The following is a 13277-nucleotide window of genomic DNA, read 5'->3' as shown; positions in this document are numbered from 1 at the left end:
AGAAATTAGTAAACTTAAAGACAATAAAAAAACCATCCAAAATGAAACAGAGGTAGAGAAAGAAGAAGAGACATTCCATCAAGGAAAGTGGACAAGTGAAAGTGGCCTAACATATCTGTTATTAGAGTTTCCAAAGGAGGCTGGAGAAGTAGAAAACATATTTGAGGAAATACCAAGCTGGGCATGGTGGCCCATGCCTATAGTCTTAACACTTTCAGAGGTCCAGACAGGAGGAGTAATGGAGGCTAGGAGTTTAAGAACAGCCTAGGAGACATAGTGATACCTAGTCTCTACAAAAAAAAAAAAAAAACTAGCTAGGTGTGGTGGCACACAGCTGTAGTTCTAGTTACTTGGGAAGCTGAAGCAGGAAGATCGCTTGAGCCCAAGAGTTTGAGATCGCAGTGAGCTCTGATGACACCACTGCACTCTAGCACTCTAGCCTAGGTAACAGAGTAAGACCCTATATTAAAAAAAAAAAAAAAAAGGGTGGCACCTGTGGCTCAGTGAGCAGGGCGCCGGCCCCATATACCAAGGGTGGCGGGTTCAAACCCGGCCCTGGCCAAACTGTAACAAAAAAATAGCCAGGCGTTGTGGCGGGCGCCTGTAGTCCCAGCTACTCGGGAGGCTGAGGCAGGAGAATCGCCTAAGCCCAGGAGTTGGAGGTTGCTGTGAGCTGTGTGACGCCACGGCACTCTACGGAGGGCGATAAAGTGAAACTCTCTGTCTCTACAAAAAAAAAGAAGGAAAAGGAAAATAATAAAAATAGGAAATAGTCCATATTTTTCCAGTGTTTTTTTTTTTTTTAAGTGATGAGAATTTTATTCACCCATTAGGGAGACATAGGTTTCCAGTGTTTTAAACTGCAATCTTTTCTCCCACCTATCCCACCAAAGAAAACCAAAGAAATTTAACAAACTGTTAACATAGGTAACATGATGAAAACTATACCAAGATAGTACAGAATTATCAAATTACTCAAACCAGTGATATAGAGACTGTCATAAAAGCAGCCAGAGAAAAAAATGACGTATTCATAACTTAGAGAAACAAATCTAAGTTACTGCTGTGATTTGTTGTCAGAAACAATCCAAGCTATAGGACAGTGAGGCAAGATTATTAATAGTGCAGAAAGAGAAAAAAAGACAACTATTAACCTAGATTTCAAAATCCAGCAACCTGCCTTTTAAAACTACAGGTAAAATAAGTTATTTTTCAAGCCAAATAAAAGGAAACCTACATTATATAAAGTTAAAATGCTTCACACGTGTGGAAGATGATACCAGGTCAAAATACAGGTCTACCCAAAGAATGGAGAATACCAGAGTTGATATATTTTATTTAACTTACTTTAGAAGACATATTTAGCAACATATATTGTTTAAACAAAAATATAAGATAGTGTGGGGGTTATAACAAATGTAAGGCAAAATATATGACAATAATGCAGAAGACGTGAGGGAAGAAATGGAAGTATACTCCTGTAGACCTCTAACACCACATGCAAAGGTTTATATTACTTGGAGGAAGACTGTGATCACTTAAAGATGCTATAAAAGTACATCTTAAAGATACTATACACTCAACCACTAAAATAATACAACAAACGGTTGCAGTTCAAAAGCCAGCAATAAATATAAAATGGAATCACAAAATGTACCCAATCCAAAAAAATGGGGGAAAAAGGGAAAGAGTAAAGAAGAGATGAGGCAAATAGAAACCAAATAATAAGGTGATAGAATTAAACCTAACCATTCAATAATTCATTAAAAAATGTAAATGGTCTAAACACCCCAATTAAAAGTCAGAGGTTTTCAGAGTGATAAATGAAAATCAAGGTCAACTATAAGCTATGTATAAGAAATGACTTTTACATATGGACACAAGTAAAAGAAAATCAAAGCAACTGAAAAAGATATTCCGTGCTAATTCTAATCAAATAAAGTTTTACTATATTAATAGCAGACAAAGTAGATATAACAGCAAGGAATATTTCCAGGGACAAAAAGATCATTTTATGATGAAAGGATCCATTCTTCCAGACAGAGGTGATAACAATCCTTAAATGTTTATGAACTTGATAATAGAGCTTCACGATACACAAAATAAAACCTAAATTAAGTGCCAGGAACAACACTGGAAACTAGAATTGTAGCTGGAGATTTCCGGACCTGTCAATAATTAATAAAACAATAGAAAGATATTATCAAAGATTTGCAAAAGACTATTCATAAACTTTTCTAATTGGCATTTACAGAACATGTCGTTCAGTGGTTCAAATACATAGAAAACTTTTAGTTAGATAAACCATAACCTGGGCTGTAAAAGAAATTTCAATAATTTAAAATAACTCAGATCATAAAGAATATGTTCTGACCACAACAGAATTAAATTAGTAAGGGATAAAAGGAACATATTTGAAAAATACCCAAGTATTTAACAAATAAACTTCTTTTTTCTTTTTTTGAGACAGAGCCTCAAGCTATCACCCTGGGTAGAGTGCCATGGCATCTTAGCTTCCAGAAACCTCCAACTCCTGGGCTTAAGCGATTCTCTTGCCTCAGCCTCCCAAGTAGCTGGGACTACAGGCACCCGCCACAATGCCCGGCTATTTTTTTGTTGTTGTTGTTCCAGCCGTCGTTGTTTGGCAGGCTCCGGGCTGGATTCGAACCCACCAGCTCAGGTGTATGTGGCTGGCGCCTTAGCCGCTTGAGCCACAGGCGCCGAGCCAACAAATAAACTTCTAAAAAAGCCTTGGATCAAAGAAGAAATTGTAAGAAAAATTAGAAAACATTTAGAACCGAATAAAGATTAACTTATAGCACCCAATGCATGTATCAGAAATGAAGAAAAAGTCTCCAATTAATGACCTTCAATTCTACCATTAAAAACTAGGGGGAAAAGGAGTAAATTAAATCCAATGTAAATAAAATGAATGACATAATAAAGATCAGAAGGAAAGATCAGTGAAATAGAAAATGGGAAAATTGTAGAGAAAATCAGTAACAATAAAACTGGTTTCTTGAAAAGACCGATGAAACTGATAAAACTTCAGCCAGATTCATCAGAAAGGAAACAAAAAGGAGAGAGAAGAAACACGAATTACCAATATAGAGAATGAGAAATGATATTACTTTCAGCAAATATTATAAGGAAAATAACATAATATTGTAAACAATTTTTACAATTTGTTAAAGAAATTTTAACAAATTTTTAAAATTTGTTAACTTGGAGGAACTGAAAAATTCCTTGAAGGATAAAAACTACGAAAAGTCCCTCAGGTTGCAATAGATAAGATTAAAGCAGTTGAATTTCTCGTTCAAATCGGTTTACAAAGAAAATTATCAGCCCAGGTGGCTTCCCTAGTGGATTCTTTAAATCATTTAGCAAGGAATAATACCAGCCCTATATATATTCTTCCAGAAAAGTAAAACAGAAGAACAACTTCCCAACAAATTCTATGGGCCAATACCTTCATATTACAACTAGTCAAAGACTGTACAAAAGAGGAAAACTGTGGCCAGTATAGCCATAGGGCATAGATGTACAAATTCTAAACAAATTTTAACATATTTATTCCAACAACATTTAAAAAAGGTTACTGATCATGACCAAGTGAGGTACAGCCTAGTAATTCCAGGTAAGCTTAACATTTGAAAATAATGTATGTAATTCACGTAAATTATAACTAATCAAATCATACAAACTATGTGAGCATCTCAATAAGTCCAACAGAAAAAAAAATGGAAGAAATAAAAAATCTGTTCCTATAGATTATAAATTATTTTTTCTATAGAAAAAAAGTTATAGCAAAGTAATAGTAAGGCAATTCCTCAAATTAATGAAGGACTTCTACAGAAAAAGCCTACAAGGAATATCCTACTTAATAGTGAAAGACTGAATGTTTTCCTCTGTGAAACAAGATGGGGGTATCTGCTTTCACCAACTTCTCGTCTACATTGTCCTATAGGTTCAGTCCTGTTCAATGAGAAGAAAAGGAAATATAAGCCACCTGGACTGCAAAGGAGGAAGGAAACTGTCTTTACTCATAGAGGACATGATTCTCTATGGAAATAATTGGATGTACTGAACCAAAAAAAAAAATTGACTTACAAAAACGGGCAGCTAGCTTACAGGTTGTCGTTTTCAGATTTTATTTTTGGAAAATATCACATGTATGTTCTGTTTATCTTCATTATTAAAAATTTTGCCTCTCCCTTCAATTTTGAACCACAGATAAATACCTAACTTACCTCATCTTTGAATTTGCTCTGCTGAAATACTACTTTAGGTAATTAGTGAGGTTAGCAAAGTTGCAAGGATATAAGATCGACTTCTAAAAATTGATTGGATTTTTACATGCAAGCAATCAACAATTGGAAGTTGGAATAAACATAAAATTTATAAGAGTAGCAAAACCTGACGTATGTAAGGCTGAATCTGACAAAGACAAGAAAGCCAAGAACACCGAAGACCACAATGCATTGCTGAGAGAAGTTACATACAAGCCAAGTACAGGGAGGGGAGACTGTGGCCACGTGTTCATACATCAGAGGAACATTGTTGCTAAGATGCCCTGTCTCCCCATATTTGCCTAGGGGTAAAATGTAATCTCAGTCAAAGGATTAGCAGACTTCTAAAAACAGAATTTAACAAGCTGATTCAGAACTCATACGGAAGTGCAAAAACTTACAAAACAACTCACAGTGAACCAAGTTGGAAATCTAAAGCTTTTGGAATTCAAGACATTCTACAATTACAGTAGTCAGGATGGTACGGTATTTGGCACAAAGATAGACAGCAATTAATGCAGCTGAAGTCCTGCAGAAAACTCACAAATCAGTTGTATGAACAACTGATTTTTGACAAAGTGTTAAAAGGCAAGTCAGTGGATAACACAGTCTTTTCAATAAATGATGCTGGATATATTAGATATTTATATGCAACAAAGAGTAAACTTTGAACCGTATTTCATACAATATGTGAAACTTAATTCAAAATATTTGTTAAATGAAATAAAAAACTGTCAGTCTTCTTGAAGAAAACATGAGAGAAAATCCTTGTGAACTTAGTTGTAAGTATCTATTTCTTCGATTCTTAGCCAAATCATCATCCTTGAAGGAAAAAAATAGCAAGTGTGATTTTGTCCAAATTAAAAACATTTCCTCTTCAAATTCTTTGAAAAGAATAATGAAAATACAAACCAGAGACTAGGAGAAAAATTTCAAGTCACGTATCTAATAAAGACCTTATATCCAAAATATCCCCAATAAAGAACTTTCAAACCCACTGATGAGAAAACAAACAACCCTCCCCATTCTAAGCAAAATATTTGACTACTTAAAAACCAAAGAGGATTATGGTTGGTAAAACAGCACATGCAAATGGCCTCAACTTTGTTAGTTATAGGCGAAATGCCAATTAAAACTAAACAGATATACCACTAAATATCTTCTTTAGAATGTCAAAAGTTTGAACGATTGATCATACTGAATATGAGCAAGGGTGTGGAGCTATAGACATTCTCAAACAGCGTCAGTGCTAAAACTACTTTTGAAATTAGTTTGGCAGTTTTTCAAAAGTTAAATGTGTGAATGTATGCCTATCATATGCTGCAGGGTTTTCACTTATTGATATTTACTCAAGAGAAAACAAAACATATATCCACATAAACACCCATGTAGGAATGTTCATATAAGTTTTACTTGTAAAAAAAAAAAAACAAAACAAAACACTGAGACCAACTCAAATTTCCATCCACAGCTGAATGGTTAAACAAACCGAGTTGTATATATATTATGAAATACTATTCATCAATAAAAAGAATGAGCTATTATAAATACAACAAAATTGACTAAGGTCATAATAATTATGTTGCGTGAAAGAAGCCAGGTCAAATAAAGCATAAAAAAATCTCCGAAGAACAAAATCCCAAGAGTTTATATTTTGAAATGCCATTATATAGCTCTAGAAAATGTGAACAAATATAGTGACAGAAAGTAGATTAATAGTTGCTTCTTGAGTGGGAAGAAGGGGTTTTAAAAAACACATGGAAACTTTTCAGTGAAATAGATGTGTTTATATCTTCATAGCAATGATAGTCTCAAAGTTTATCAAATATCAAAATTTTGTAAATTGTACATTTTAAATATGTGCAATTTATCATACATTTTATATAGCAATTTATTCTGTTACATTTTATACAACATATATAGGATTACATCAACAAATCTGCTTAAAAATAAGTTCAACTTAAAATTATAATAGCCCTTTTTCTGGGATATGTCCTGGGAATTAATTCCAGGTTGGGATGAATGACTAAAACCTTGATACCCAGATCTTCAGTCCTTCCCCCATTCTTCAGGCCACCAATTATTACCCTTTAGCACTTTGATCATCTTCACTTTGATACCAAGGCATGGGAATTAACATGAAGGTAAAAATGACTTTATGCTGTATTAAGAAATGAAAGAAATGCTGGTTGGGTTCTTAAGCTTTGGCTTTGTGGGAGATTAAAATGTTGGTGGTTCGTGTCATTCAGTAAAGGAAAAATATTGAGAAAATCCATCAAACCTTTTAGAAGAGCCATTATACAAGCATTAACTGACTACAATATACTCTTTCTCAAATTCCCCTTCATTTTGTAATTTGTCAGGCTGCCTTTTAGGTAAGAGTGTTGTCTCTCTGAAGTGGAAGTCTAGCATCCATGTAACACACTGAACCATGTGAGGGTCCTTAAGGATGGCCAAGATTCATTGACCTTAGACTCTTCCTTGGTTTAAAGTAGTTTATGAGCAAGGCCATGGAAGCAAGTTATAAACTACACGTGTACCACATAGTAATCCTATGTCAAAAAATGAAAATAAAGTGCATATTCAAATAGCTAAAGAGGTTGTTAAGTGGACTTAATATCAATTTGGTAATATTTCATATCATTCAGCGTTGAGAACTCAACTTTAATGTGTTTTTCTCTTAGAGGGTTGGGGAAACTAGGAGAGAGAAAAGATAACATAAAACTTTAACAATTATACTTTTCCCTCAACCTCTAAAATTATCTCTCTTCTTTTATCTTGGAGACTTATTTAATCTGTTAATTAAAATCAATTTTAGAAAAATGCGTTCTGAGAAAAAAGCATTCGTGAGACATTTAAATGTAAGAGGCAAGATAGAGATTATTATTTTAAAAATTGCTTCCTTTTTAAACCATTATTTTTGGTTAGGTAGTTGATTTTAGTAGAATTTAAGACTACATATGTGACCCTCAAAAATGACCCAATTAGTTATAAACCATCTAAAATGGGTCAAAGGAGACATTGGACTACTAGTTTAAGCACTGTCACACCAAACATTGCTAAAGTAAGACAAATGAAGTCTACGTTAAGCAGAACAGTTACACATGTGCGTAATGAACCCTTTAATTTACTGAAAATTGTGTTCTGTGTGATTCTTCATTTTAAGAAACAAAAGTTATGAGAATACAGTTCAGAATGAGGGCCATTTTGGTCAGATTATATACTAATACTGGCGATGGGTTGTTACCATTTTAATAGCAGATAGAGAAAAAGCGGTGAATGAAATTCAACAGTAAAGATGCAATCATATTTTTACCAATCTCTTCAACTATCAACTTGTATTTTATAATCATGTAAGAGAGAAAGGGGATTTTTTTCTTTAAAGGAAAGAATGAAACAAAACCGATACAATTTCACAATAAGCCTTTTCCCAAAGCAAGCCCTAATTCTTAAGGGAAGTGGAAGAGGCAAGAATTGACAAAGGTGTTTTACAAATTGAAAATGCAGTCATTTCTTAATTTTGTATAGCCACTTTCAGTCTACAAATTTGTATGTCTCTGGATTGATTTCCCAGTAACCTCACAAAAAAAGTATGCATGTCATCCCCATTTATTAAGAATCCGATATCCTTCAGGTGATAAGGAATTTCCCAATGTAATTTTCAAGCTGTAAATGGTAAGATTTCAAATTGATGACAAAACGTTTGACTGAGCAGCCCTACTTTTTTGCTAAGAAGGTGTACTGCCTCCAGAAAATAAATAAATAAATCAGGCCCATGGGTACACACTTGCAATAGAAAAATGATTATTTTTTTAAAGCAAGAGATCAGCGTATTTAAGATTGTCCATGTCTGAGTTACTTTTTCTTTTTACCCGAATTTTCTTTTCCTTCTGGTGGAGGTGGTAATGAGCAGAGAAATGGGAAAGGTAATCAGCCAGAGGGAAGAGAAGAATCAAAGACCTAGATAATTCACAAACTGGAAAATGAGCTCCTAACTAATCAAGACTGGATTGTAAATAGGATAGAAAGAATTTATGCAGCCCTGGTATTAACCTGAATAGCATTTGTACCCAATCCAAAGAAAGTATTTGTGAATTTCACAGTTGGTTATTTTTCCTTCCTTTGAGATTCTCTTTCCTGAACTAATTATCCATTGTGTACATGAAGCAAGGAAATAACTTATCATTAAAGTCATTTTTTGAGGTGAATACTTCACTTTGCATGTTGTTAAAATGCCTAGAGCATTAATAAGAAATGAGTTAACTTTATTAATATGGCTTCTTTGGGGAATTTCTGATCTATATACTGATCACCCAAAAGGAAATTTTCTGTAATATTTTATTCATGCAAAATTTAGGGAAGTAACTAGATTGACTAATCTTTTCATAATAAATAATTTAACTTAACTTTGTGCTGCATTTTGCATTTTAATTTTTTCATAATGTGTCCTTTAAAACCTCCAGTATTAAAATGATCAGTGACTATTTTGTGCTTGATTTAGTTCAAATTGTAAATTTAGTTATGGCTCTTGGGTTACAAAGTGTTGGGGGGTTGTCTTAACAGAAAATGAGCACAATTACAGGCTGGAAATGTTATGTGTACAATAAGTTTTTAAATGAATTGCTGGAAACAGCATAGGAATCAACATAAGCAGTGACATATGACACCATATAATGGTAATTAGTATTGTTACCCAGACTATAATTATACTCAATACATTTCATGTTTCCATGTATTCTATTTGACTACAGGGTTTTAGGTCATGTTTTATGACTCAAAATCATTGCCTCTTCTCTTGAACCTAAAGACCTTCCAAGGCCTTTTCAATTGAAACTCAGTCTATTACCAGGTAGATACTGTATGGTTAGATTATGACTTTGAAATTCAAGCAGGATTTCTACTTTTAGTTAGGATATAGAAGGCCAGAGAGACCACTACCCCCACTCTAACAACCAGAACAAATAGGATAAACTGCAAAAGCAGTTTTGTTTTTTTTCAAAAGCCTATTCGAGATCTGAGAAAGCCAATAAACCTAAATGAACAAAATTCCAAAAAGTGACAAGGAGGGTAGAGACCCATGGCTGCTTGGCTTCCTGGAGGTATAGAGACAGGAGAAGGAATTCACTGTAGTGAAAAACATGTGATGGATGTGTTTGGAGTGGTGTGATATATGAGAACTGCAAGGAGCCTAGGCACAGATCATCTTTGCACTCACCCATCAACTTTCCCCCCAGGGGACTCACCGAGTTGCCTACCAAATGTGGAGTCAAGGTAGCCTGGCTGAGAGATTCTCTCTTAAAAAGCAGAGGCTTGCTGAAGGCTGGGCAGAAAATCTTTCACTGGAGTGGCTCTTTAGAAGGATGGAGGAAGGGAGGAGCAGCAGAAAGATATCTAGAAGCACCAGGGAGGGTCCAGAGAGGAAGAGAATTTCCCAGCAGCCCTAGAAGCTGGGCTACAAAGCAGCAAGAGATATCCCAAGTTTGCAAAGTTGGTGGCTGGACTAACAATAAAGAGACTAGATTGTTTTCAGGAGCTCAAGTCCCAAGTTTTTTTGTTTTTGTTTCTTTGTTTTTGCTTGTTTGTTTTTTGTTTTGTTTTGAGACAGTCTCACTTTTTTTGCTTTGTTTTGAGACAGAGTCTCACTTTGTCACCCTGGATAGAGTGCTGTGGCATCATAGCTCAAAGCAACTTCAAACTCTTGAGCTCAAGTGATCGTCTTGCCTCAATTTTTCTAATTTTTTGGTAGAGATGGGGTCTCACTTTTTGCTCTAAGCATGCCTCTATCCAAACCTGTAAGCTCAAGTGATTCACCACCTTAGGCTCCCAGAGTGCTGGGATTATGGGCAAATGCTTAATTATTTTTTAGAGACAGCATCTCACTCTGGTTCAGAAAGACTGATCTCCATCTCATGAGCTTAAGCAATCCACCCTCCTGGGCCTCCCAGAATGCTAGGATTCCATAGGCGTGAGATACCATGCTGAGCCTCAAGTCTCAAGTTTCTGAAGGGGAAGTTCTGATCCAGTTCTTAAAACATTTGAAGTTGGTGAACAACTGAACCTAATTAAAGCCACACACAGTTCAGACTCACCTAAACTATACATTGGATCAACTCATTAGCAGCCTCATAAGAGAGGACAAGTGGTGTTCTCTTTTCTGAGGGTAATTATTATTTCTGTAAGTCTTTACTGTTCTTTCACACAAACTATCTGATATGCAAAAAAAAAAAAAAATTACTAGAATGAGAAAAGAAAATGTGACCCAGGACAAAGGGAGTTTTCTTGATAGTTTTCTGTAGAAGCTGATCCCAAGATAGAGTTGTAATTATCAGATAGTGACTTAAAACAACCAGGATAAAAGTGAAAAACAGATCTAGTGGAAAAGATGGAAAAACATTCATGAAAAGTTGTGAAAGGGCTATAAAATATATTTCTGAAAAATCAAATAGAAATAAAGAAGACTAAATGAAATGAACAGTTCATCGTATCTGCTTATGGGAGACTGCACATAGCAGAGGAAATAATCAATGACGTTGAAGATAGAGTAATAGAAATTACCCAGCCTGAAAAATCAAAGAGGGGGAAAAAACCCTCAAGATATCTGAGATCTGTGGAACAATATTAAATACTTTAACAGTCATGTGATTATATCATATAAAGAGAAATGAGAGAGATTAAGGCAGAAGTCATCAGTTCACATGGCACCATCTCCCAGTGGCTTTTCTCAGCCATCATTTTGAAAGCAGGCCTCCGTACCAACCCAATCACTCCCAATCACATTGCTAGGATTTAGTACCTTAATAGTTCTTATTGCTACATAAATTATTCCTTATTTTTCATTTTATTCTACCCATATTTATTGAACATATACTAAATTCCAGAGATTTTTTTTTTCCCATTTATCCCTGAATCTTGACCTCCTAGAACAGTGTATAGGAGGAGCTCAAAAAAGTTAATTATCCTGTGGGTCAGTTCTAAGGCCCTGTTTTTTATTGTTTTCCCCAAGATTGTCAGGCAGAATCTCTTAAGCTTGTCATGTCTTTGTTAATTTTCTCTCTTTTTTTCTTCCTAAACCCCAAGCTCTGCTTTTTCTAAATTCTCAAAAGGATTGGTTCATAAATAGGCATTTTTAAAAAATTGGCATATAGCTAGATACAAAAAGGTATTCAGAGATAAACAAGATTTTTGATAAGAACAACCAGATGTTAGGGGAATGATAATCATACTTTTATCAATGTATACATCAACCTACCCTTAATATGTGAATATAGGCTACTGCTCCCTACGGGACAGCAGTCTCTTGGTATTCCCAGGGCCAACCCCCAAGCCTGCCATGGTTTAACTGTTTCTCTTTCTTTTCTTTTCTTTTTTTTTTTTCAGTTTTTGACCAGGGCTGGGTTTGAACCCACCACCTCCAGTATATAGGGCTGCACCCTACTCCTTTGAGCCACAAATACCACCCATCTGTTTCTCTCTTACACATTATAACATTCATTACATTTCATGTGGAAGGGGCCATTTCTTAAAATTTTCTATCATCTAAAAACTCAGTCATTTAAATAATGGACATATGTCATTAAAGTTTTCTTTTTTTAAGGCAACTGTTGAAATACTTTATAAAAATTATTATTCTTATTTAAAAATTTATCTCCTCTAGGCCTGTTGGCTGAGTCTGAGAAACCGATGACCACATCTGTCAGAATCTCTTACTGACTGATTACATAGGATTTATCTGCCACACTAGAATTCTCCAAGGGTATTATTCCATTTTCATAGTTCTGACTAAGGAATGTCTACACATCTCCTGTGGTTTTCTGATTTATATTAGGATTTACTCCCTATCATCACTGGGGTAGGGAAATCTTATGATAGTAGGAAAAATCCTGAGTTGTCATTTCTTAGTATTCTCAATAAACATTAATGGAATCATTAATCATAGAATCACTAAATGCCAGAGAATCTTTGAGTCGTCAATTATCCAGAATCATCTGGTTCAGTCTTGTTTGTTTACTAAGGGAAAGCAAAGGGATATTGGTCCCAAAGTTGTGTAACTAGTGTTCACTTTGTCCACAGCTATTAAACACATCATGCTTCTTTTCCTAAATATGTTTTTAGTTATTGATAATCTCCCTTCACCCACCAAGGAAAACACACCAAGAAAAAAGCATTGAATTTCAGGTGCAAATTTTTTAGAATTATATATTGCCAGTATCTATGAGGAATCATAATTAGGGATGACTAAACCAGTCACCTTCACTAACCAGTCATTATTGTACCAATGGTCATCCTGACTGACAGGCTCTACCCCTAATCCTCAGTGCAATTTTAGACAGGAATTTCTTACTAATCCTAAAAATTACAAAGTAACTTCCTCAAGAAATAAGTACCAGAGAGTGGCAAAGCCAAGAACTGAATTTGAAAGTTTTTACTCCCCAACAGACAACACCATTTACTATCTACCTAATCATATTGTTAGAGGAGGTAGTCAGTCAGGTATGAATGGAAAAGTGAGTCAACTGGCTGGAACAAACAGACCCCAGGGGATGAAAAGAGCCATTAATTTCTCAGTGATGCCCAGGTTCAGAGCGACCTTTCCCCCACTGTATATGAGAAAGAACAGAATGAACACTGACCTCTCAGCCTGCATCAGCAAACACAAACAGCAGCCATGGGGGTGAGGTGCACCCGCTCCCTTCCAGCCTGCCTGCTCCCATTCTCAAGAACATACTTTTATTTCTGCCCAAGCCTTTCCTAAGCCTGTGTGCTTTGCTTCAACAAACTTGCCACTATCTCTTGGTTATGTGCATACAGTGAAATTTCTTTCTGCAACGTGAATAAGAACCTTTTGCCTATGACAATATCTCCTAACAGAAAACAACAACAACAACAAAGGAAAGAAACAAAAAGGTTTAGATTAAGGCAGACAGATGTATGCCAGATTTATTTCTTATGTAAAAATTTACTTATAAATACATTATTGACTTAAATTTA

At 35.1% G+C, this 13277-nt stretch overlaps 1 protein-coding gene across 4 annotated transcripts in view; it reads left to right on the top strand.

Moving 5' to 3' along the window:
* Nucleotides 1–13277, top strand: part of DPYD (dihydropyrimidine dehydrogenase) — an 883000-nt gene that overhangs the window by 514960 nt on the left and 354763 nt on the right. Inside the window, exon 15 of one of the 4 annotated variants that reach the window (XM_053591600.1) lies at nucleotides 3968–8546. The exons of the other annotated variants lie outside the window; for them this stretch is intronic. Coding sequence (XP_053447575.1) covers nucleotides 3968–4087 — 120 coding nt within the window. The 3' untranslated portion in view covers nucleotides 4088–8546. Of the gene's footprint in view, nucleotides 1–3967; nucleotides 8547–13277 lie in introns of those variants that run through there. 4 annotated transcript variants of the gene reach the window in all.

This window comes from Nycticebus coucang, chromosome 5 (assembly GCF_027406575.1).
Source record: "Nycticebus coucang isolate mNycCou1 chromosome 5, mNycCou1.pri, whole genome shotgun sequence".
Taxonomy (NCBI): Eukaryota; Metazoa; Chordata; class Mammalia; order Primates; family Lorisidae; genus Nycticebus; species Nycticebus coucang.
This window is presented reverse-complemented; position numbering and strand designations above follow the sequence as displayed.